A 26,563-nucleotide genomic window follows, 5' to 3' on the forward strand; every position below is an offset into this window, starting at 1 on the left:
GCTCGCCGGGCCGGCGCATGCGCAGAGGCCGGGAGGTGGGGGGTGGGCCTCGTACTCCAGTTGACCGAGCCATGGCTCCGTGTCTCTGACTTCTGTCTCAGTGCTTCCCTTGGGGGCTGAGCGGCGGTGAGTGTCGGGTGTCCCTCAGCCTCCGGGCCCCTGGGAGACCGCGTCGGGAGGACGCGGCTCTTCTGCTTTCCGCGCCTCGCTAGGCTGCGTGCTGAGCTGTACTCGTGTCCCTGTCCTTGGACCTTTGCTAGGAGCACTCGGTTGGTGAGCCGAGGGCAAGAGATGTCACACTCTGCCGAGATCTGCCCGACGCTCGCTGGCCTGGCGACCTTGGGCGCGCGCCTCGTGGAGTGCGCCTACCCTGTGGCAGCGCTTTGGAGATGCGTTTGACACTGAGAGCTCAGTGAACTAACTGACTCTTCTGGATGGTTTCTAATCGAGGGATCTGCCAGTAAAAAGAGGCTTCTGGGAGAGAGTGCATTTTAGCTGCCCTGAAAGTTCCTGTAATGAAAAGTCACTTAACTGGCTGGTGATGTGGGCATCCACAAAGAGCCCCACGGTACACTTGGCAGGGAAAGGAACGTTTCGTTTTATGGGCTTCGAGGACGATGGTGATTGTGTTTTCACAATAGATGTACGTAGAATCGAAATATTAGAAACCTCTGTTAAAACTCTGCAAAATCAAACAAAACCCGAAAAAGACAGGGCTTGGTGGTGGGTGCCTTAATCCCAGTTCTGGGGAAGTGGAGGCTGGAGTCAGGAGTTCAAGGTCAACCTCAGCTACATAAGGATTTCCGAGCCAGGCGGGACTACATGAGACCCTGTGTCAGTAACAAAACCACCTTTAAATGTAAAAGATTTTGCGTTGGCAAAGGCATTCTCTTGACATCCTTTCTGCCTTGTACAATTAGGCCTTGTTAGCATTTGGTTGATCGAAGTGAAAATGCGCCTCTTTTTATTTCCTTTGGTGTTGAGTTTCAGCGGTCAGGTAGCATTTATCCACACTTACTGTATGCGCTTTCTGGACGACTCACAAGCTTCTGTTCTGTCACCTGTGTGCAGATTGATTATTTATTTATTTATCTCTAAAATTTCCCTCCACTCAGCGAGTGCTAACCTGCCTCCCTGGTAAGAGATTGATCCAGAGTGAGGCAGAGGAGACCTGTTTCTTGAAAAGCAGTTTAGTGGAATTCAAAAGTAGTAGACAGTGTGGCTGAAATGTGACCGTGTGTGTGTGTGTGTACATGTGTGTACGTGTGCACGTGGGTCAGAGGATGCTCTTTGGAGTCAGTTTTCTCCTTCCACTTATGTGAGTTCTAAAGACTGATCTCAAGTCATCACGCACCGTGCCAACTTGCTGGCCTTAATCAGTGCATGCTTGTATGTGTGTTCGTGTGTATGTGTTTTGGGGTGTGTGTGTGTGTGTGTGAGGGGGGTGACCTCAGTGCAGTGAGATCTCACCGAGCTCTAGCTCTCTCTTCCTTATGCATCTGAGATCTGGTGTGTCATTGAACTGTGTAAGCTTGCCCTTTTGGCTAGGCTGGCCGGCCACTGAGCACCCTCCTGAGGTCAGCCTGCCTCTGTCTCCTCTTTAAGGGTTACAGACACCCAAGGCACAGCAAGAGCTTTACCCCCAAACATCTCCCCAGCCCCTTAGTTTAAACTATTAGAAGTAGCAACTGTAGTCTAGTGCCACCCAGTAGCAAAATTTTTCTAAACGAAACACAGATGACATTAAAATACAGGATTATCACCTGTTATTAGCATGAGTCTCCTCTCCCTAGAGTCTCTTTATCTTAAAAATGTGCCACCTGGTGCTAAAGCAAAGGATTTGTTAGAAAAGATTGAGTTTTTAGAGCCTAGGTTAAATAGCATTCTTCTTGCCAAGAGTAGGGGAAGAAAAAAATTAACATTTATTCTTTGAAGTAGCCACCAAGGATAAGCCAGGAGAAGAGCCTGTTTTTGTTTCTCAGTTAAAACGAAAATGAAAACCATTTTTTTCTGGCTGGCACTAACAATACTATACATATCTTAAGTAAATCTTTCTTACAGTGGGGAGAAAATACACATAGTTATGTGTGTTTATGCCTGTATATGATAGGCATTTATAGATTAGTAGCCACGTGTCTTCAAGTAAAGATACTTCTTAACTTCTGGTAGGATTATGTCCAGACAAATGCACTGTAAGTTCAAAAATTCATTTAAAGGGCAAGGAGAGGGGCTGGAGAGATGGCTCAGCAGTTAAGAGCACTGGCTGCTCTCCCAGGGGTTCAATTCCCAGCACCCACATGGCAGCTCACAACTGTCTGTAACCCAAGTTCCAGCAGACCCGACTCCCTCATACAGACATACATGTACGCCAAATACCAAAACGTACATAAAAGAAAAAGAAATCTAAAAAAAAAAAAAGATAAAAAATATGAGGCTAGAGAGATGGCTCAGACGTTAAGAGCACTGTCTGCTTTTCTGGAGGTTCTGAGTTCAATTCCCAGCCACCACATGGTGGCTCACAACCATCTATAATGAGATCTGATGCCCTCTTCTGGTATGCAGGTATACATGCAGACAGAGCATTGTATACATAATAAATAAATACATTTTTTAAAAAGATAAAAAATAAAGGGCAAAGAGGTACAATGCAATGGTGCGTGCTTGGTTAGCATAACAAACACATGGCCCTTGGGTTGAGCCTCAGTTACTTAAAAAAAAAACCAAAACCAAAAACAAAAAAACCCAAAAAAACCCAAGGCATTTGGCATACCTAATGGACTGAACACCACAGCTTAGCATGGCCTATCACCATGCCCAAGCTGAGCAGAATCTTCTAACATAAACCCTCTTTGTAGATAAAATAATTGCATATCTCATGACACATAGATATACATTTTTCCAGACATGAAAAGAGTGTGAAAACGGAAAACAGTGTTTCAAAAAAAAAAAAAAATACTAGCCATCCAGCAGACTGTAGTGCATAGGGTACCACTGCCCAGCACCAAGGATAACCTTGGCCCGATCTGCAAGTTCATCAGAAGCTGGAGATTTGAACAGCAGGTTCTAAGTGCCCGTCATCTTTCTGTGACGGTGAAGTCGAGAGATTTTAAGGTGGGCCATCAACAGTCAGAGACCATATGTCTGCTTTGCTAATTAAAGAAGCCGTTTCCGAACGTCTTAACGTTTGTGTTCGAAGTATGAAGGAACAAATTTGAGGGCTGCTTGATCAAATGGTACAAAAATATTTTGACAAGTACATTTTTTGAAGAGAAACATTCAAGTCAGTTTCTAGTGTGGCAAATCAGTGTGCTTTCAGGAAAAACAAGTGAGACGAAAACAAGATTAACTACATTCTACATCCTATTACATGATTCTACATGGTGGACGGTGCTCACCTCTCTTACAGTAGCCGCCTGTGGCTTACAGTGACGAACGGTGTTAAGCTTCCTGCTTCCGAGGCACATGATTTGTGTCATTAAAACGACCTGTACTCAGTGCAGAGCAAACAGAGTCTGAGCTTGGCTATTTCCATTTTCCATTTCAAACACTTGGCTGGGTGGAAGAGGCTCATTTGTGATCTTCAGCTGTGGTGTCGGTGTGTGTTTAGTAGTTATCGAATTGAACAGTTAAGCAGATAAAATTGCAATTTAAGATAGTAGCTTCAAGTGGGGCACGGTGGCGCACGCTTTTAACTCAGCACTCGGGAGGCAGAGGCAAGCATATCTTTGTGAATTCAAGGCCAGCCTGGTCTACAAAGCGAGTTCAGGACAGTTAAAGCTATACAGGGAATCTTGTCTTGGAGGGAAAAAAAAAACAGTGGCTTTGTTTGAGTCCTTGGGAATTATTTGTTAGGCTTTCTTTGGTATTTGTTGGTAATGAAGTGGGAAGTTTAAGAAGTTCAGAAACATAATACATATTTCTCAGATTTTTTTAAATACAAAATTTGAGGTATAATGTGCATACCAAAATTGTCATTGTAAGTGAATTTAGCTATTCTGGTACGTTTGTAAAGATAGAGCCATTCACCGTGTAGCCTCTGTTGGCTCCTTTCATCTAGAATGGGGCTTTTCATCAGGATACAGCATGTGGCTAACGAGGACTCTACTGTATAGTTAAGGCACATCTGTCTCTATGTCTACCTGGTTATGAGATTTTGGGTGGCTTTGCATTCCCAGGCTTAACTCCTAAGAACAATGCTGCTAGCCCGGTATGGATGCACACACCTTTCACCCTAGTCTTTGGAAGGCTGAGGCATGCAGATCTCTGAGATCAATGAGATCAAGGCCAATCTGGTCTACACTGTGTGAGTTCGAGACCAGCCAGGGCTACCTGGTGAGACCCTATTTAAAAGAACTGTAATAATGAAAGAATAGTGGTTCTGCGCATGTTCCCACATGTCTTAGCGTGGCCTTAGGCTTTCCGTTCTTGGGTAGGTGCCCTGGTATGCAGCTGCGGATCTGCATAAGTGCATATGTTCTACCTTGCTTCTCTAGGCTGTCAGCATAGGTCCTCTGCAGTGGTAAGAGAATTCGAGTCGCCTCACCCCAACCCTGCTTTACTCTCTGACTTTCTGATTACAGCCGTCCCTGATAGGAAGGTGGTTGGTTCAACTTGGAGCGCTGCAGAAAGCAGCGCACAGTCAGTGGAAACCTGCGGCTGAATGTTGCATTTGGTGTTTCCCTTGACTGATGATGTGATGTCTTGGTGGCATGCTGCAGCACCAGGTCACAAGGGAAAACTTGACAGTGTCTGTGTTGCCCGTGCTTTAGGATAGTGTGGATCTGCATCCCATCATGTCTAGGAAATGCCCTTCTGTGCATCCGGCTTCTGGAGGAAAGAAAGCGGAGGAAAGAGTTACTCTGGAGATGAGACTCAAAATATTTGCCCAGCATGCAGGTGGCCAGCCAGCCATGGTCAGCTCACGGGAGTCAGGATCTCCCCAGTCCACAGTCTCAACCATCTTTAGGATAAGGGGACCAGTGAGGCAGTGAAAGCAGTGTCTGTTAAGTCCACTGTCACCACCAAGAGAGCTGGAGTGATCAATAGTATAGAAAATAACGTGTGGGGTGCACAGAAGTGTAGGTGAGGAGGTGTATGCCACTCAGCCTGCTGATCCAGGCTAAGACAAGTTGTTTCAATGTGCTCAGTGAGCACACTGAACCCTGTTACCCAGATGTTTACAGCAGCCACAGGTGGCTCCCATGCTTTCAGAAGTATCATAATTTTCATACTGTTAAGGTCAGTGTGGGGTGCTGCTGCTGATATTGACTGTGCTAAAGCTTTTAAAGAAGAGGTGCATGGGTTAACTGTGGATCAGAAAGACTTAGCGGAACAGATATTTAGTGTTAACGAAGCCAGCTTGCTCTGGAAGCACATACCAGAGTGTGCATATGCGCATTGCACCCAGAGTCCATGATTACAGTGGGATTTAGAGACCATGTAAGTCTGCTTTTGGGAAGAAATGTTACAGGCTTCAAATAAAGCCTTTCTAATCTACCATTTGGAGAGTCCTAGAACATTCAAGAATGTGAGCAGGCACACACTTCCTGTTTAATGTTGCCATAACAAAGTCTGGATGACATCAGCCATGTTAGAAGAAGATTGGTTTCTAAACTGTTTTATTCCACAAGCCAGAGATTCTGTAGGCAAAGCAGTGTCCCATTTGAGAACCGTCTGATCCCAGACAGTGGTCCAGACATCGATGGCACGTGGCTGGCATGCATCCTGATGATGCTCCAGACATCCATGGCACGTGGCTGGCATACATCCTGATGATGCTCCAGGCATCCATGGCACGTGGCTGGCAGGCATCCTGATGATGCTTCAGACATCCGTGGCACGTGGCTGGCATGCATCCTGATGTGAAGGCCGTGTGCCTGCTGCTCAACATCATCATGCTTTCCCCCCACCAATGGACCAGGGCGCAATGGCTGCTTTCAAAGCACACCATTCACGTTAGGCATTGGCTCAGGCTGAGGAAGCCTCAGAATCTTTCCAAACACTCTTAAGATTTTGGAAAGGTGTTAACATCCTAGGTACCGCCCAGAGCATTGCTGCTGAGTGGAGAGGAGTTGCCCAGCAGCGCACGAACTGCCTCTGGAAGAGCGTTCTTAAGATATATATGTGAATCCACTCAAGGGTAGCAAGACATTAGCTCTAGGGAAAGGCATGGAATTGGACGTTGATGCGGAAGGCACTCGTGAGATTGTCGGCATCACAGTGAAGAGCCCATGGAACTGCAGAAAGAAGAAGGAAAGCAGGTGAGATGGAGGAAGAAGTTGTGCCCAGGGTGCCAAAAAAGTTCACAGCCTAAGAAACTGGCAGGAGCGTTTGCTATTGTTAGCCGGGGCACACGGAGCTGGAAGACAAGGACAGTCGTTATGAGACACTTGTGAATACTGACAGGCTGATACAGGATGCTCTTGCTTGCTATAGAGAAATACGTCCCTGCAAACCAGAAAGTGTGTTGTGAAAGTGTTGGTTTATATGTAAACATGTTTGACCACAGCTAATAACTGCCTCATGAGAGGGAACTATGATCTTTGTCAGCTGGTGACTACTTCATGCGGGGGGTGGGGGGTGGGTGGTCTTTTCATCTGGGATAAATGCCAGTCCCAGAGAGAGAGACTGGGGGGCTCGGAGAAGGAAGAAGGAGGCTGCTATTCTCCCCTGCGGCTCCTGGTTGCTGTTGATGCAGTATGAAGAAGTCAGAGATATTCTCAAACAAAGATTGGATTTGCCCCAAGGAACCCTACGATTCTAAACAGCAGGAAGTAGCGAAGGAAAACTACACTCCTTCTCCCCACTAATCTTCTTTGGTGTTGGGCTACTGGAAAGGGACTGGTGTGGAGAAGGGAGAAAGAAATATAAGCAGCCAAGATCAGATTTTCAAAGTATACCTACAAAAATGTGAGGTCAAAACTTGGTATTTCCCTGGAAAAATAAGATGTTTCCTAAACCAGCCAGTGTCATTGCCTCTGTCTTGCACAGGCTTTTCTCAGTCCTGTCACATGTCACTGATGGCCGAGTCGCTCTAGCATCTGTGCCTTCCATTCAGCAGTGATCCTAGGTCAGGGCTGCAGACCCTGTGTGCCAACAGGTGTGCGCGTTAATGGTGAGGGCCCACTCAGCCTTCCTGTCTTCACTTTCAGTACAACATTCCACGATGTCTCAGGTAACCCACACTGCCGTATAAACTAGACTTTGTGTTAGGAGTACCAAATACACTTCTGATTTAATATATTTCTTAAAGTGTTTAAATTTCTATAAATGTGTATATTTGTGTGTTGGTGTGTGTGTGTGCTTGAATGTAAGGACCTGTGGGGTGCAAGGAAGGCATTAGGTCCCCTGGAGCTGGAGTTTCCAGGAGGTTCTGTGCCACGTCATGTGGATACTGGGGACTGAACCTGGGTCCTCTGGAAGAGTGTGTTCTCTTACTTCCTGAGCCATCTCTCCAGCCCAGGTACAATAATTTTAGCGTGTGATGGGTGTGTCCACTACTGTGGGGCACCTGTGTCACTGTGGTGGTGGACATCTTGGGACCTCCTGGTATTTATTTGCGTTTCCCCCAAGAACTAGCAGTGTTGAGTACTCACTTTATGTACTCTATAACTATTCTTATAGCTTAAAAATAAGTCTTCAGACTTTTTTGGCCATCTCACAAATTGGATTCTTTTACTGAATTGCAGGACTTCTTTTTATAGTTGTAGACAACAGTCTATAAATCACTTTTTGGATTAAAAAAAAATAGATTGTAGTTTTCAGAGTAATTTTAGGTTCATAGGGAAACAGATCCGAAATTATGGAGATGCTGCCCAAACCCCCTTCCTCAACCTGCGCAGAGCTGTCAGAACCCTGAAACGAGAGTTGTATGTGTGTTATAACTGATGACATTGTCACACCGTCATCACCCGGTGGGACTTCTTTTTTTTTTTTTAAATCAAGATTTAAACTTTTTTACTACAGTTCTTTATTTTTGTATGTTACTACATCCAGCACAGCTTCAGGGACAGACCTGATTGGGGAGCCAGGGATTGAAGAAAAGACAGACTCAGAAAAGCTGGGATCGGGTAGTCTGGGCTCTTGGCTGGAGAAATAGCACCCCCCCCCCCAAACTCAGCATGTTTATTATATGGAGTTGAACAGGGAGGGGGGGCTGTTGCATTCAGCCACTCAAGGAAGGCAGTGGGTTGGTCTATGCAGATGAAGGAGACAGCTGCATCGAGGAGACAGGTTTAGCAGTTGTCTGCTGGATCCGTCTGTGTAAGGGAGCAGTCCTCGGGCCATAAGTGTCTGGGGTTGCCTGGGCTCAGGGAGAAAACCGTGGTGGACATTTCTGCACACGCTATCAATATCCATACACGGACTAGCCAGGAAGATTTCGACATTTTCTCCGTGGGTCTGAGGGTATGGAGTCCTTGACATGGCTGTGGCTATGTCCTGCCCCTGCCTCCTGAGTGCTGAGGTGGCAGGTGTAGGTCCCTATGGCATGTTTGACATACACACATACACCTGTGTGTGTTTATGTGCACACCATGTGCGTGCAGGTGCCCCTGGAGGACAGCAGAGGGTGTTGGATTCCCCGGAGCTGTAGTTCCCGGGGTTGTGAGCAGCCTGATGTGGGTGCTGGGAAGGAACTCTACTTCTGTAAGGAAGACATCAAGTTCTTAACTCTTACCTAGTGAGTCATCGCTCAGCACTCCCCTCCCCCACCTTTCTTTTTGTTTGGTTGCTTGAGAAAGACAGGGTTTCTCTGTTGTAGCCCTGGCTGTCCTGGAACTTGTACTGTAGACCAGGCTAGCCTCAAACTCAGAGATCCATCTGCCTCTGCCTCCCAAGTACTGGGATTAATTGAGTGCATCTCTATGCCTGGCAGCAGTCGCTTTCTTAACAGGTTTGGAGTGGTTCTTATGTTTTCTTTTTTGGCAATTTTTCCGGAATGAAACAAATGTGTGGGTGTTTTTTGTTTTTTGTTTCAGTCATGTTTCTGCGTTAGAAAATGTAGATGAAAACATAACAGTAGCACTATGACTATAGCAGAGACTTTAAAATAATGTATTTCCTTAACCTTGATTGCTAATTCTCTATTTTGTGGTTGACCCATTAAACTAATCCTGGCATGTTGGATTTCTGTTTTCAGGGCAGTTATTGCCCCTGCGCTCAGATCTATTAAGTCTGAAAACTGCCTATCCTTTCACTTCATCATTTAGCTGAGTTTTCTTAGCCAGATGTTAAGAGAGCAGTCTGCGTTAATTCACACTAACGTGAGACTGACTTACGGCCCGTTACAAGGCTCTCAGAGGGATGTACAGTTTAAAAGAAGCAATAAGCCAGTTCTCATAATTGGTAAACGTCCACCTGAATCAAATGAGCAGTAACCGATTCCAGGAGCTGTTGCCCAGTCTTTAAGGCCTGGCTGTTGACAGAGGCAAGCGCTCCTGCCTGAGCACTGATCCAGGCTTGTCTTTGGGGATGGATGCCCTTCCTCCTCTGGACCTGCAGGCTCTCTACATCTGGGTAACGTGCTGGCTTTTTCCATCACAGCTGCTTCACAGCTAACGCTTTCTTCTGCTAAAGGTCAGCGCTGGCTCTCAGGAAGTCCCCAGTGTGTTCTCGCATACTCAAGGCATTCTTGTGTTCACAGGCTGCCCTGCGTCACTCCGTCCTCCTAAAGATGCACCCGGACTTGTCGCCACACTTGCACACCGAAGAGTGCAACGTCTTGATTAACTTGCTTAAGGAATGCCACAAAAATGTAAGAACTCCGAAGGGAAGTGTGTCTGTTAGCACGGCGCGGCCGTGGCTGCACGTTAGTGACCATGTGAGCTGCCCGAAAGCTTGGTGTGCGTGATTCTGTGTTCTGTGTGACTGGCACGGCAGTTTGTGTGGCCCTATGCAGCGGCTGCCGTGCGCGTCCTCACAGTGAGGTGTGTTGCTTCCCTAGTGAAGGAGGCAGGGACAGTTAGTTCAGCGCCTGATCACGCAGCACCACTCAGGGTTGTCCACTCCCTTATGTCAGTCTCTGTTAACTAGCTCCAGGTTTTGATTGGCCAAATTTGATGGGTTTACTTAAGTCTTGGTGGAATGGAAAGTGGAAAATAAGCCCATGCGGGGGCCTACTTTAAACCAAGGCGACATTTTTTTCAATGTTGACAATTTTTATGGTTTCATGGAGCGTTACTGTTTTTCTTTAACTTTGTGCATCTGTTTATCTCATGATGCTATAAACTGTAGCTAAGTCACAATTAGTAATAGTAATAGTGACTGCCACTTCGATGAATACGGTTAGGACCCAAAGAGTGATAATAAGTAATGCTTACAGCATTTGCAAACAATGTGCTTTGGGCAGACAGATCACACAATATATATGTGGATCAAGGGTTAGGTGCTCTTACACAGGGCCGTGGTGACTCAGGCCTTTCATCCCAGCACTAGAGAGGCAGAGGCAGGTGGGTCTCTGAGTTCCAGGCCAGGCTGGTCTACAGAGCGAGTTCCAGGACAGCCAGGGCCACACAGAGAAACCCTGTCTTGGAAAAACAAAGAATTAGGAACTCTTGCACATGCTGTGGCTAACTGGAAAATGAATCAGGTGAAATATAACTTCAGGGTTTTTAAAGTAAATCTGTAAAGCCTTATTTTTTTTTCAATTTTTTAAATTAATTTATTCTTGTTACATCTCAGTGGTTATCCCATCCCTTGTATCCTCCCATTCTTCCCTCCCTCCCATTTTCCCCTTACTCCCCTCCCCTATGACTGTGCCTGAAGGGGACTTCCTTCCCCTTTATATGGTCATAGGGTATCAAGTCTCTTCTTGGTAGCTTGCTATCCTTCCTCTGAATGCCACCAGGTCTCCCCCTCCAGGGGACATGGTCAAATATGAGGCACCAGAGTACGTGTGAAAGTCATACCCCACTCTCTACTCAACTGTGGAGAATGTCCTGTCCATTGGCTAGATCCGGGTAGGGGTTTACGGCCTGTATTGTCCTTGGCTGGTGCCATAGTTGGAGCGTAAAGCCTTATTTTTAAAAGGAGCTAGCTGTGTTGATTTAGGATGGAACATTTCTATGCCATCTGTAGTAAGTTACAGAGAAGGACAGAGAAGACAGAACAAGACTGACGGGGAGCGTGTGACCCTTCCAGAGTGACCTTTCCATCTCGTCACTGAGGGTCTTTAGGTCACAGTGGTAGATTTGGGGCACCATCTTTTCATATGTACTCTCTACCCTAGTGAACTAAGGGCCAAGGGTTTCAGTCTTTGTTTTTAAATAATCCTAGTTGAGCTGGGTGTGGTAGTGCACAACTTTAATCCCAGCACTTGGGAGGCAGAGGCAGGTGGATCACTGAGTTCCAGGTCAGCCTGGTCTACAAAGCGAGTTCAGGATAGTCAAGTCTACACAGAGAAACCCTGTCTCGGAAAAAAAAAAAAAGAAAGAAAAGAAATCCTAGTTGAGCTGGCAAGGTGTCCCAGTAGGTAAGTGTAGCTGCAGCTGCCAAAGTGATTCTGATACGTGCTGTTTGTATATTAACATGTCCTAGACTGTTACAAATTTGAATCATTTTAAGCATTTGGTTCTGGTTTTTCTTTCCAAAAGGTTTTATACAGTAAAGATAACATTTCACATTGTAGACCCAAAGATAAACTTTGAAAGTTAACATTGTCAGGGGCTGGAGGCATGGCTCAGAGGTTAAGAGCACTGTCTGTTCTTCTAAAGGTCCTGAGTTCAGTTCCCAGCAACCACATGGTGGCTCACAACTATCTATAATGCAATCTGGGCCCTCTTCTGGTATGCGGGCAGAGTACTGTATAAATAATAAATACATCTTTTTTAAAAAAAGTTAACATTGTCTATATATATATATATATTATAATTTTAAGTGTACAATTTAATGACTGACCAATACCACCATGTTATAGTCAATACAAAATGTCCTCTCACATCGCCATCTGTCCAGAATTTGCAGTGTTCTTTACACCCGGCCCCGGGGACTCACCACTACCTTTTTTGTTCATGTCGATCGCTTTGCTGCTCTGGCATCTGTTATCAGTATCCTCTTCTTTGTCGTGAGGCTGGTACCTGCTCTCTGCTGTGCCATTGGCTCCCAGGCAGCTAACTGTTTCTGAGTATGGTGTGTTGTACGAGCTTCTAGCTTCTTTCCATCCGGGTAGACACTTGTGCTGTTTAGAGTAAAAGCTGCTATGAACATTTGTTTATAAGCAATTGCGTGACGTCTTTTATTTCTCTTGGATGTATGCACAGGAATGGAGTGACCAGACTGGTGCCGTTCAGAGTTCTCATCAGCACTAGCTCTAAGTATTTTAATCGCAGCTTTGGTACTCATGAGGATGTAGTCACGTCTCCTTTTGGCTTTCAGGGTGTGTTTCTCTGATGGCTAATAATTTGACGATTATTTTTCATGTGCATCTTGGCCATTTATGCAAGCTTTCCCTTATATTTAAAAATTGGAGTTGTCTGGATTTTTAAAAAATGATCTTCATATTAAGTCTGTTTCTTTCTTTTATTCTGTGGTATTATCAATCTTTTCTTTTCGGACAGGGTCTTACCATGTAGCCCTGGCTGGCCTTGAACTCACAGAGACAGATTCACTTGGCTCTGCCTTCCTAGTGCCGGAAGTAACAGCTTGCACCACCACACCTGTCCTTTCATTTTCTTCCTTCCTCTTTTTTTTTTTTTTAACATTTTAAGATTTATTTTCTGTGCATGGGTGTTTTGCCTATATGTCTTTGTGATGGTGTCAGAAGCCCTATAACTAGACTGGAGTTACAGACAGTTGTGAGCTGCCATGTGGGTGCCGGGAATTGAACCTGGGTCCCCTGGAAGAGCAGCCAGTGCTCTCAACCGCTGAGCCATCTCCTCAGTTCTCATTTTCTTAAAGGTATATTTCAAAGAGAAACTTACAGATTTGCTAAGGTCATGTGTATCTTTTTTCTTAATGTCCTAAGGATCTTTGCTTATTTCCTGTGGTCACAAAGACATGATTTTCCTATGTGTTGTTGTTGATTTACTAGAATCATAAGGTTTTGCTTTTATACGTAGGTCTCTGGTGGATGAGGTTGAGTTTCATATGTGGTATGAGGTGTGATCTTTGAAGTTCACTGTTTTGCTCATAGATACCTAACTGTCTTAGCACCATTTGTTGGGGGAGACGGTCTTGCCCCCCTGTGACGTTCCCACACTGCACAGATGGACGCTATTAGTGCGTGCCTGTGACGTTCCCACACTACACAGATGGACACTGTTAATGCGTGCCTGTGACGTTCCCACACTGCACAGATGGACACTGTTAGTGTGTGCCTGTGACGTTCCCACACTGCACAAGTGGACACTGTAGTGCGTGCCTGTGACGTTCCCACACTGCACAAGTGGACACTGTAGTGCATGCCTGTGATGCTTTCACGCTGCACAAATGGACACTGTTAGTGCGTGCCTGTGACGTTCTCACCTTTCCTGATACTGTGACCCTTCAACATATTTCCTCATGTGGAGACCCCCCCAACCGTACAACTATTTCGTTGCTATTTCATAACTATGATTTTGCTACTGTTATGAATCCTAATGTAAATATACGATATGTAGGATAGCTGATATGTGGCCCCCAAAGGGGTTGTAACCCACAGGTTGAGACCCACTGACTTAGTGGAAGTGGAGGAAGGAGCAACAGAGCATAAGTTCAAGACCAGACTGAGCTGCATGAGATTTTTATCACAATCAACTAACACACACACACACACACACAAAAAAAACCCTCCTTAACTTCTAAAAAGAATATTGTGCTGGGTGTGTTGGTGCACACCTTTAATCCTTTTTTTATGGTTTTGGGGCACTAAACCCAGGTTGTCAGGTTTATGAGGCAACCACTTTTTTCTACTGAGCTATTTCCTTGGCTGTATGTGTCTGTTCTAATACCACACAGTTTTGAATACTGCTGCCTTGTGTTGCTTCAAATCCATACTCCAACTGTGTCCTTTATTTTTGGAGATAAGAGTCTTACATTGTAGTCCTGGCTGGCCTTGAACATACAAAGATCAGCCTGCCTCTGCTTAGCTCAACCATGCCTTTTCAAAAAGTTGATTTGGCTATTCTAGAACGCTTTTAATTCCTTAGAAGTTTTAGAATTAGACTGTCACTTAAAAACATATTTTTTACTAAGCGTTTTTCATTTGGTGCTGAACCCTTGGGTTTTTAGGGTTTTTTTTTTTTCCTTCCTTTTTAGTGAGTAGTTTATTTAGTGATTGCACTCATCTGCTGGGTGGGCAAGTTTGAGGGTTTTTAGGGTGTGTGTGGAGCTGAACAGGATTCTAGGTTCTCTCCTGCTTGAGTGGTCAGTGAAGTCTCTGGGCTGTGAGAACTCCGTGGGCTCGTTGCTGTTTTTCAGCCATTGGTTCTGTGGTTCTTTGTAGTTACCACAGCCCTGTGATGTGTCAGCCAACAGGTGAGGCAGTCCAGGGTGGTTCCCCTAGCTGACAAGCCAACCCTCTGGGGGCTGTGCTCCTCAGCTCCCCAAGGTCAGCCTTCTCTGTCTGGCTGTGTGGTTGACCGGAAGCCAGGTAAACACAGGGCCTGCCTCGTTCTGCCTCTTCTCAAATGCCACAGACCTGCGCCATCCTAAAATGGGTTTCTCCCATGTTCTGCCTTCTTGTAGTTACTGGAAGGCCAGTTATTTTCCACTTCCTTACTCAGAATTGGGGGATTTCAAATGGATTTCTAACAGATGACATTAGAACAGTTACATGACCGCTTGGACAAAGTTAACATGGGGTCTTTATCTTAGACCTATGAATCTAGTCTAGTGGGGGGGGGGCGCAGAGATTTAAATGCCCCCCCAAAAGCACACAAATAGCAGAAAACGTGTGTGTCGCCTGCATGTGGTGAAGACTGCCCACATGTCACTAGTCTAGAGTCTGTCTTTAAAGTTGTTTTTTTCTCCTTTACATAGATCTATGAAAGGAAGTCACTGTGCACATTTAGACTAGTGAATTAAGTTATCTCCCTCCTCGATACAGTAGGTAGTTATTTAATTTTTGAAGTCTGTGCTGTAGACTTGTCTTAATTACCTCCGTCAGTGTGGACTCGTGCATACTAGGGCTATAATCCGATATGTATATCATCATCCATCCGTGTCAGCTTTGGGCACTGGGTGTCTTTCAGTGTGCTGTGTTCAGGTCTTCCAGCTAGTGAGAGGTCAGGTCGTCACTCAGGTAGGATGTGCTCAAGAGCTGGTGGCAGAAAAATCAGGAACTCAGGACAGCCCACGTCACACATGGTGGGCATGGTGACACATACCTTTAATCCCTGTGCTCAGAGACATGCCGTGAGTAAAACCGGATAATTATATCCTTACTCCAGATGAGTCAACCGGTCACGCCAAAGGGAGTGGCGACCAAAGTCAAGCCATTTGAACCCAGGCTGAGGCGGGAGTTGCTGTTGGTAGAGCATGGCTCTGGCAATGGTGTGTGTTAGCCGTCCATGTGTTCCGTGTGCCCCAGAGTTGGAGACTGCTCTCAGCATCACGCCACACTCCTGCAGCGTCACTGGGGCCTGCCACTCCTTATGCCCACAGTAGAACCAAGTGCCTGCCTTTGAACCTGATGCAATCGGGACCATGCCACATGTGCACTTTTTGTAGAGTTTTTGCTAAAGCTGCAACTTTCCGCCTTTTCCTGCACTCTCTGGGCATTCTGGGTGTGTGCCACACACTGCCTCAGTAGTTTAAATGATAGGATGGTCGACCCAACTCCATCCAGCTTCTGTCCCCAATTTGTGTAGCTGTTTTAATCTTTCTCAGTTCTGAGGCTGTGTCACTCCGGACGTCCCTGTCCAGGCCGGACCCTGCAGTGTTCTTGTGCCTTGCAGCGCTTTCACCATGCCTCCCGTGTTTCATGTTTTTTTTCTGCAGTCTTTGCAGCCACGTGTCGTTCCCACGGCTGTCAGAAACTACAGGGCGCTTCTGATCTACTGGCCTGTTTTGCCTACATTTGTCAGCACGACTCAAATCATCTACACTTAAAAGACAGACTGTAAAGCAGCTGCGTTCCACAGAGCCACTTGAAGTCCTTAGTGCTGTTTTCTTCTGATTTATAAAGGCAATATTTAAGTAGTACATGCCATTGTAGACAGTGTGAAAAAAAACAAGAAGGCATCAAGGAAACAGAAGCTGCCATCCCTTTGCCACCCGGAAGGAAAGTCACTAAGAATAGGCCTTACCGGGCATTTTCTTATCTTTGTGTGTTCTCCTTTTGCAGGTGGGTGGGTTGGGGTGTCTTCCTGTTAACATTTTAAATACCTACGTTTTTCCTATCCCAAGAACACAAGCATAAAACCTTGCAGTAATCCCAGGCCAAGTAGACTGGAGGGAGTGTTTGCTTTCTCCTCTTTCAGTCAGGTCTTTGCTCCTCGGGAGGATGCTGAGGCAGCTGAGGTCGCTGCCAAGGGCATGTTTCAGCTGCCTCACCTCTCCAGCCAGTGTTTGGTCCCTTCTCCACCTTTGTCTCTTCCCTGGTTTTCTCAGTGCTGACTACCCTGTCTCCTTACCAGTCTTGCCTCTACCCTAAGCCTATTTCTCGGCTATTGCTCCTCCTGAGTAGTTCTGTGATTTCAGCAACTGAAACCTCTAGCTCAAACATTTTCCTTTTTAAATTTTTGTTTATCTCTGCTTTACATCAACTCCGTGGACTTAGCTGTTCCAAAAACAAATTCAACTTGTCCACACAGACCCAGCTCTTTTGGAACTGTCCCCTCTTTCTGTCTTAGTGACATCTGTAGCCGGACTTTTGGCTACTTTATTGGATTCTTTATCTACCTCCCTACACCACCCCTGTCCCTTCCAACCCCCAACACTAGGTCGGAGAGAAAGTTAGAGGGAAAAGGGGGTGTTGATATCATTAGACTGTTTCCTGCTGATACCAAAATTATATATATTTTTTAACCTTTAAACTTTTTAAGTGTTGTCTGTTTAATGTAGGAGTGCTCTGTCTGCTTATACACCTACAAGCCAGAAGAGGACATCAGGTCCCTTTATATATGGTCATGAGACACCATGTGGTTGCTGGGAATTGAACTGAGGACCTCTGGAAGAGCAGACAGTGTTCTGAACTGCTGAGCCATCTCACCAGCCCACGCTATGTCTATTTTTATTAGGTTCCTTGGTGGTGTCACACATGTATACAGTGCTTTTTCCTCATTTTCTCATCTACTCCTTATCTCTGTCATCCGTCCTACCTGACTGCCTTCCCCACATTCATGCCCTTTTCTTTTTACCACCATGGATTTTTAACCAGGACCATCCATGCACATCTCCTGATGACAAATCCTTGGGACCCCCAGGGTGTCCCTGAACCGCAGCACTGTTGTTTGTCGTCATTCTGCAGTGAGAGCTGGGTTGGGGTTCACTTTGTTCACTGCTGACACCTCAGCACCTGGTACGCTGTTCTGTAGTAGGTAAAAGGCTCTCTGTAACTAACTCATCAGTCATTCCTTCCGGTTGGTTTCTGGAATACACATCCAGTACTAGCTGGTACGAGGGAACTCCAGGCCACAGGCACTGTGTACCAGCTGCCCTTGGGGATTTGGGCCTGACATTTTCCACTTTATAAAGGTGTAATCCTCGTCTGGGCTTGGCTAATGTGCGAGTGAAAGGATAGCAGTTAGCTTTAATCTTAGCTTTAAACAATGCGACGTGTGTACACGGGGCCGCTGGAGAGCCTGCTCAGTGGGTGTGAGGGCTGACTTCTGAGGCAGGCACCTGCGGGAAAGCCGGCCACAGCAGTGGGGGCCTGTAATTGGCCTGGGGAGACACAGACCGGAGGATCCCTGGGGCCCGCTAGCCAGCCAGTTGAGCCTAATTGGAAAACTCCCAAGTTCAGGAGAGAGATTGAAGAAAGCGCCAGTGTCAACTCTAGTCTCCACACACATGTGCACATACATGATCATACACATGTGCACACACATTGGTGTGTTTTAATTACACAGGTATGTATGTGTGCTTATATATATGGCTCGATAGGCATTAAGGTAGTGTGCTATGATTTCTAAAAGTGTTATCTTTTTTTTTTTTTTTAGAGTAAAATTGCATTGTCCCTGTTTATTTGTTGTCACAGAGTCGTTTAGGGAAAACACAGGAAATGCTTGTTCTGAAAAGGCCATTAGGTGACAAAGAGGAGCTCCTGGACTGTTTTTAAGTGTTTATTGGAACAACTCTGACCGTTTATTCAGTGTGGAGCTGAGAAGTGCTTCTACAGTGGCACTGAAAGAGGAAAGAGAAATGGCACAAGGTGTCGCTTACTAATTATGTGTTGTCTGACTCCCATGTAAACCATAATTAGGAAGAGAAGAGAACCGTGCTTATGTGCTTATTACAGCCCCAAGCTCGGCGTTTACAGCAGGGCATTACTGCAGATCACTGTGCTGCCCGGCCCGCCTTAAACGGGGTGCTGTGCAAACACTCCTGACCGTAATGGAGCCGCGGTCCTTCGTGCCAGCCTCAGCATCTGCTGTGCGGCATCTGTATAGTTTGGCAACAGGGTTTGAAACCTAGATCAGATTTTTAGTTTTGCTTTTGCAACAAAGCAGACTTTGAACTTCAGACTTTACCTTTTTTGAGGTTTATTTGTCATTATTTTATGGGTATGGGCATTTTACCTGTATCTGTGCACCGTATCCGCCAGTGCTCATGGAGGTCAGAGGGCGTCAGATCCCCTGGAACAGGAGGTACAGCCTGTTAGCTGCTATGTGGATGCTGGGAGTAGAACCCAGGGCCTCTGTAAGAGCAGCGGCGCTCTTACCCACGGAGCCATCGCTTCAGCCCCAACACTGGTGTTTCTTATGAACTAGTGGCTTATTTATGTGACCTGTTTAGGTCATCGGATGGTATTGTATATGTCTGATGTGTGTTGATGATACTTGGGACAGAGACATGTGAGAAAGTGGCTTTGGAAGTGAGCATTTTATTATTAAATAACTTAAATCACACACACACACACACACACACACACACACACGGTTGTGTACATGGGTATGAGTACAGGTGCCAAGAGGCCAGAAGATATCATGGGCTCCCATGAAACCCAGCGTAGGTGCTGGGAATGGGATTTGAGCTGTTTATAAGAGCAGCAGGCACTTGTAACCACAGAGTCACCCCTACAACCCCCAAAAGAACTCTTATGGACCAGTGTTTGCTGGCGAAGTAAATTAGAGTTTGCTCATGTCACTGGGGCTGCTCTGTGGCCACACCCCTCTAATAAGGGTGGCTGCTGTGTGCTCCTTAAGGAAATGATTGGAGGTGATTAAACTTTATTTTTTTAAAGCACGTATATGTGCTTTTCTGGCAGAGCATGTGCATACAGGTACCTTTGGAGGCCAGAGGCATTGGATTGCTCTGGAGCTAGACCAGAATTACAGGTTGCAAGCTGTCCAAGTGAGGGTGTTGGGAACTGAACTTGGGTCTTGGAAAAGCAGCAAGTGCTCCTCACTGCTGAGTCATCTCCCCTGCCCTGTGATTCAACCTTTTTACTCTTTTACACTAAGTAAGGCTTTAATGGGTTAGGAGACCATCTTTTTTTTTTTTTTTTTTTAACTAAGAAAAGTGTGTGTGTGTGTGTGTGTGTGTGTGTGTGTGTGTGTGTGTGTGTGTGTAGGCCAGAGGTTAATGTCTGATATCTTTTTCAGTCACTGCATTTAAAATTTTTTTAATTTATCTTTATTTTATGTGCATTGATATTTTAACTGCACATGTCTGTGTGAGGGTGTCAGATCGTAGAGTGGCAGACAGTTGTGAGCTGCCATGTGGGTGCTGGGAAATGAACTGGGGACCTTTGGAAGAGCAGCCAGTGCTCTTAACCCCCGAGCCATCTCTCCAGCCCCCATTGCACTCTTTCTGAGACAAGGCCTCTCACTGAACCTGGAGCTCACGGATTCAGCTGGGCAGCTGGCCAGTAAGCCCCAGCGTCTTCCTGCCCCCACCTTCCCGGGCTGCCTGGCTCCCGTGCTGGAGGTGTAACTCAGGTCCCTGACACACATTCTTCCCACCCACTCATCTCATTCAAATTGGGTTTTGTTTCTGTCCTGCAAACCTTTTTTTTTTTTCCTGCCACAGAGAAAGGATGGGGTAGGCCTCCTTAGGAATCCTGTTTGCCTCTTACTTGTTTACTCACGGAGTAACCCGGTAGACCCATTGCCATGACAGCAGAGATGCTGGCATATTACGAGATGAACCATTTCACCCCTTTTCTCTCCCCTTTAGCACAACATTCTGAAATTTTTTGGTCGTTGCAACGATCTCGATCGGGAGATGAGGAAATGCTTGAAGAAGGAGGTAAGAACAGTGTCCACGTTAAACAGCAGCCTGTTTTTTGATGTTTCACTGTTGCCACTGTAAGATTTCCTCTAATTTTAGTGTAACAGAAAAGCATTGTTACATGTATGTCATTTTCTTTAAAAGCAGGAGGACTGAGCCCAGCTTTGGGAACAGCTTTAGAATGTTGCCCCTCTCTCCCATGTACACACGTTTGCTTTCATTGAAAAATATTCACGAAAACAACGCCTGTGCTATTCTGACACCTGCTTTTCTTTTTGTTGTTCCACACATATATTCAGTTTTATAGGTCGTTACCTATGTGTACATTGATTGTCCCTGTGTAACTCAGTCATTTTGCCATTGTTTCAGTGACTAAGACCTCACGTGACTGCTTCATTCCAGGCTGTCCCAAGCATTGTTAGTGAGTCTTCAACTGGATGGTGGGGAAACTTCTTGTCTGTAATTGTTTTTTTTTTTTTTTTAAATAAGATTCCCTATTTCCTTGTGTCTTAGTCAGGGTTACTAGTGCTGTGATGAAACACCATGACCAAAGCAACTTGGGGAGGAAAGGGTTTATTTGGCTCACACTTCCACATCATAGGTCATCACTGAAGGAAGTCAGGACAAGGAACTCAGGCAGGGCGGGGACCTGGAGGCAGGAGCTGATGCAGAGGCCATGGAGGGTGCTGCTCACTCGCTTGCGCCTGCTTTCTTATAGAACCCAGGACCACCAACCCAGGGATTGCATCACCCACAATGGGCTGGGCCCTCCCCCATCAATCACTCTTAAAAAAAAATTAAAATTAAAGAAAAAGCTAAATGCTTGCTTGTAGCTGATCTTATGGTGATTTTCTTTTCAGTCGAAGCTGCCCCCTGTTTGATGATTCTGGCTGGTGTCAAGTAGACATAAAGCTCGCTGCTGCGCCGTCCACACATTGACTATTGCTTCATGCTACAGCTTATGAATATTGTTGTGTCTGATCTTTGTTCTCTCAGGTCAGCTCTGCTCTTTTTGTTTCCTGTTCTTTTGTTTTGGTTTTGTTCTTTGATTTTTGTTTGTTTGTGTTTTGGTTTTTTTCCCAAGACAAGGTTTTTCTGTGTGTAGCCCTGGCTGCCTGCGTGGCCTCCCAACACAGAGATTCACCTGCCTCTGCCTCCCGAGTGCTGGGATAAAAGGCGTGCACCACCGAATCCTAGCGCCTCCATTCTTTTTTTTTTTTTTTTTTTTAAGATTTATTTATTATATATACTGTGTTCTGCCTGTAGGCCAGAAGAGGACAACAGATCACATTACAGATGGTTGTGAGCTACCATGTGGTTGCTGGGAATTGAACTCAGGACCTTTGGGAGAGCAGGCAGCACTCTTAACCACTGAGCCATCTCTCCAGCCCTGCTCCATTCCTAATAGTGGCTTCAGAGGCCCTCCTGCCACCCCTCCATGTGTGGGGAGTTTTAAAGAAACTATGTGCATGTGTGTGGGTATGTGCACGTTCGTAGAGATGCTGTAGGTATTGGGCTCCCTGGAGCTGGAGGTCAAGGTGGTTGTAAGCTGCCTGACATGGGTGCTAGGAACTGAACGTGGGGTCCTCTGCAAGAGCTGTCGAGGCTCCACAGCAGTGAGAGCCATTTTCAGCCCCCATGTGTGGTGATGGATGTTCCATGCCACTCTAAAAGGCTCTGCTTGTTTCTGCCTCTCTCTGCTGCCTCCTCCTTTGCTGTTACTGTGTCCTTGGTCCCCGTTGCTTCATTGGTTGGTTAACTGTCCCTTTTATTCTGTATTTTGATGACATCTTGGCAGTGACTTTACCTTCATCCTTTGCCCCTTTTTGGTCAAGGCCGTCTTGACGTTCTACATCAGTGTAGACTTTGCTTCAGTGTGCTCTGTCATTCATTTTAATGCCTGCTACACACATCACCTTCTGAACATTTACCTTTGACCCCCTCCTCTCCTGATTGTCATGGACAGACAGTCCAGTGTCAAATCTTTATTTTTTTTTTCCCCATAGAGCACATATCTCTGTGTTGTAGAGAAGTGTTTCTGTATTTTTTTTTTCTCCCAAATGGTCCTTTTGTTCTGTTTTGTTTTTGAGACAGGGTTTCATACAGCCCACACTGCCTTGGCCTTCTGCACATACAAGTTTGGTTGAAGAGCCCCTGTGCCTGTCCTCCCTTATTTCTTCATTGGTTCGTTGTTGTTTTGTTTTGTTTTTTTGAGACAGGATTTTGCTGTGTAGCCAGGTTGTCCTAGAACTCCTAGTTCTCTGGACTCAGCCAGAATTACCAGTGTGATCCACCATACCCAGCCTGGAGTAGCCTTCTGATGAAGAAAAACAGTTTGAAAACTTGTTACTCAGTGGCTGATAACATGGTCTATTGGGTGAGGATGCTTGCAGACAAGTGGAGCCCCTGAGTGTTGTCCCTCGACACACATGGTGGAGAAGTGACATCCTAAAACTTGTCCTCTGACCCCCGTACATAAACCATGGCTTGTGTCACTCACACACAGAAACAGACAGAAAATAAATGTAACTGTTTGTTTAACACAGAGACTCACTCTGTAGCCCTGGGTGTCTTAGAATTCACCTTATAGACCAGGCTGGCCTGGAACGCACACTGATCTGCCTGCCTCTGTCTCCCAACTGCTGGGATTAAAGGTGTGCACCATTACACCTGGCAGTAATTGTAATTTTTTAAAACTGCCTTTCAACCAGGCATGGTGGAGCATGCCTTTAATACCAGCACTCGGGAGGCAGTGGCAGGTAAATCTCTGTAAGTTCAAAGCCAGCCTGGTCTATAGATAGAGTTACAGGACAGCCAGGACTACAAAAAACCCTGTCTTGAAAAAACAAAGAAAAACCGCATCAATTTTTTAAAAAATTGCCATTCAGAAGGATTTTTACAGTTCTTCAATCAAAACCCTTAGTTTGAAATTGTAGTGATTGGAACTTTTTTTGTTTATTTGGTTTGGTTTGGTTTTTCGAGACAGGGTTTTCCTGGGTAGCCTTGGCTTTCCTGGACTCACTTTGTAGACCAGGCTGGCCTTGAACTCACAGCATTCTACCTGCCTCTGCTGCCCGAGTGCTGGGATTAAAGGTGTATCCTGCCACGCCTGGTGATTGGAACTTTGTAATGGCTGTGTAGCCTGGCTATCTTTGCAATTTTGCCCTCAGAGAGTAGAGGAGTTCAAAAGTTGAAAATCTTAATTTTTTTCCCTTGGGAATTAGGAGGAATTCTAGACAAGCCCATGCTTGGATGTCATCAAATCTTCTATTTTTGTGTCCTTTCTTTCCACATCTCTGGCTCATAAAAGATGCTCCATTGTTTACTATATGCTCATGTTTTAATTTACTTTCTCTCTCCTCAGGGAAGAACAATTAATTTGTTTTTAAAATATGTTCATATTTCTCTGTCGATAACATATGAACACATGTGCATTTAAGCACTCTGTGTGGATGTAGGTTTGAGAAGATCTAAAGGTTGTGTTCCGTATAGCCTACAACTGCTGCTGGCCCTATATAGACAGGCACTTCAGTTGCAAACCTCCAAGGTGAAAACTGCATTTAGAGCAAGCCAGGTGCAAAAGCTTAGCTTTGTGGGGGACCAAGTATGGGGATAGCTGGCGATGAAGAGACCCTGGTCTGTTTGCCTGCTGTCAGTCACCCTGGGAGTTGATGGAGGCTTTGACTGGCCATTTACTCTTCATATTTAGAGGAACTTCAGAAGTAGGTTCCTCACCTCTGCCTGTCAGCCACTGGCTTGAGTGCTGTGTTCAACTCTAGTTCTGAATCTATAATAAAGGCGGTTGCTATTTATTTTACATCCCAATCATAGCCACCTTCCCCTTCCTCCCAATCCTTCCCTGAAGGGGAGGCTTGAACCTTGGACCTTCAGATTGAAAGCCTGGTGCCTTACCAATTGTGCTATTCAGGCTCTCTTTTGGGGTGTTGCTATTAAACTTCCCTTTAGAATAAACCATTTTGCAGGCGTTGGAAGAAAGAGGCCATGCCCTGTAAACACTTGGAGTAACCAGCCACATTTGGCCCCGAGAAGAGGAAAAGAGGGTCCTCATTGGCCATCGGTTACTTGAAGATTAAAGCAGGCAAGAGTAATGGGAGGCAGGAGAGGGTCACAGGAAGTGCTGGCTCACCGTGACCCCCTTGGATAGGCAGGAGAGGGTCACAGGAAGTGTTGGCTCACCGTGACCACCTTGGATAAGCAGGAGAGGGTCACAGGAAGTGCTGGCTCACCGTGACCACCTTGGATAAGCAGGAGAGGGTTCCAGGAAGTGCTGGCTCACCGTGACCACCTTGGATAGGCAGAACCGCCCAGCAGGTGAACAGGCCGTGCTCAAAGTTATGGTCCCAGCAATTACACAGAGGAGCTGCTGGGGCCAGGGACAGAATGCATCTGTCCAAGACATCCCTTGACCTCTTTGGGAAGAGCTTGATGCTCAGGGTGGCTGTCCACGCTGCTGTTGACAAGTCTGTGTTGGACAAGCGAATGCCCCGCACGTGCTCTCTCTCGGGCTCACACCTCTGGTCTCGGGTTCAGTGAGTAAAAGACCAGAGTCAAGTCAGAAAACACATTAGCTTAACTGACGTCAGCGGTAGTGTAACCTGTTGCCTCTTCTCTCCCCCTCTCCTTCCAGTACACAGAGAAGAGGACCAGGAGCAGGGAGCACGGCGCTGCGATGCGGAAGAGGCTTTCCAGTCTTCCAGAGGAAGCTGGGAGATAGCTCCCTGGACGCCTTGGCTGGAGACCTAAAGATGGCTGGCTGGTAGCTGGAAAATCCCTTCTGTTCGGTCGCTTGGACTCTTTGGATGCAATGAATGACCCATAAGGAAGTAAGCCGCGGAGAATCCTGAGACCGTAGGTTCTCAGTGCTTGTCGAGCAGAAGCCTCCTGTGCCGTGCACTGTGCCTGCAAACGCCCCCTCTGCCGCTGCCCTGAGTCTGCACCCACCTGACACTGACTCGCCTCCCACAATAAAGCCGTCGGACAGCGCTGTCCTCCCCTTTTCTTTCACCCTCTCAGGGCTGGAGCATAAGTGGTGCCCACATGGTGGGTGAAGGTTAGGCACTAAAGACACAAGCTGGCATGGGGAGTGTGGGGAAATTCCAGCAGAGTTAACTATATAGAGGTTCCCAGTTTTATGGTTTTAAAGAGCCATTTTCTGAATGGTCAGATGTTTCTAGTTAGGTCTCAAATTGTGGATGGAAGATATTTGAAAAAAAAAAATGGACCTGTAATGGACACGTACGTGTCCCTTGCCATTCTTGAAATAATACAGTATAGCAACCACTTATAAAGTCCATCTACCAGGCACTAAGTAAGCTAGAGCCGGTGTGGCCACAGGTGGAAGTGTGTACATTTTATGCAAATACTTTGCCCTTGAGGGACTTGAGCCTCTGCAGCTTTGAATAGCAGAGGGTCCTAGAGACAGCATTGCTCAGACCTCTGGAGTGATGGCTAATACGGATAAGATTGCATCTGGTTAGGGCCCCCATGAGACTCCACTTTCTCATTTGGTTAAATGTTGCTGGCACAGGAACCAGTTCACTCCTGGGTTTTGGCCTAGAACCCCAGGACTCTTCATGGGTTCCCACCTAACCCCTACTTCATGAAGACTACTTCCGCTGGTTTCTGAAACTTGTGACAATTCGGAAGCCAGCAGCTTCAGCCACAGCCACAGCCACGAGGCAGGACCCAGCTCTAAGCTTTTGGTAGTGTTTGGCGGATGATGTTTGTATGAGACCTTTGTGTTTAATAAATGATTTTTCCCATTGCAGGAGAAGCTGGATATTCAATTTGCAGGGTAAAGAGGATAACACAGCTGATGAAAGTGGTGGGGACAGAACCAGAGTCCTTGACGTCCCTTCTGTGGTAGCTGACCTGGGCAGTTTTTGTGTTGGTCACTATGAATACATAAAAGACATTTTCCTAGTAGAATCTTACAGCAAATCAACACACTGACTGTTAGTCATAGTCCGTTACCAAAGCCCCACAATTAGGGAGGTGCTAAAGAACACGCAACAGGGGCCCTTGTGCCTGGTGATCACGGAGTCATCCCAGGAAAGGTATTTGGGGAAGGTGGCCAGGATGGGTTGGGATACTGTCATGGCACCAGCGGGGCATCCGTGTGGCTAAGAGATGGAGCGGATGGAGAAGAGACTGCAAAGCCCTGAGTTCTGTGGCTTTGGCTGCAGTACGGATTCTAAGTGTGGTAGTGAGAGATTTGGGGGGTAGAGTCACA

At 46.2% G+C, this 26,563-nt stretch overlaps 1 protein-coding gene and 1 long non-coding RNA gene across 3 annotated transcripts in view; one reads left to right on the forward strand and one right to left on the reverse strand.

The window, feature by feature from the left end:
* The window catches only part of LOC311583382, a 491,748-nt gene that overhangs the window by 24,668 nt on the left and 440,517 nt on the right, over positions 1–26,563 (reverse strand). The gene's annotated exons all lie outside the window — the stretch shown is intronic.
* On the forward strand, positions 24–25,317 carry CMC2 (C-X9-C motif containing 2). 2 transcript variants are annotated; one of them, XM_084756926.1, is made up of 5 exons: positions 24–126; positions 451–543; positions 9,644–9,754; positions 20,257–20,328; positions 24,959–25,317. In XM_084756926.1, the coding sequence occupies exons 3-5, from the start codon at positions 9,674–9,676 to the stop codon at positions 25,043–25,045; spliced, it is 240 nt and encodes a 79-aa protein (XP_084613052.1). In that variant the 5' UTR covers positions 24–126; positions 451–543; positions 9,644–9,673; the 3' UTR covers positions 25,046–25,317. The 2 variants fall into 2 exon arrangements, with proteins under 2 accessions (XP_084613052.1, XP_084613051.1); XM_084756925.1 differs by lacking the exon at positions 451–543.

This window comes from Acomys minous (genome assembly GCF_964271855.1).
Source record: "Acomys minous genome assembly, chromosome: 14".
NCBI lineage: Eukaryota > Metazoa > Chordata > Mammalia > Rodentia > Muridae > Acomys > Acomys minous.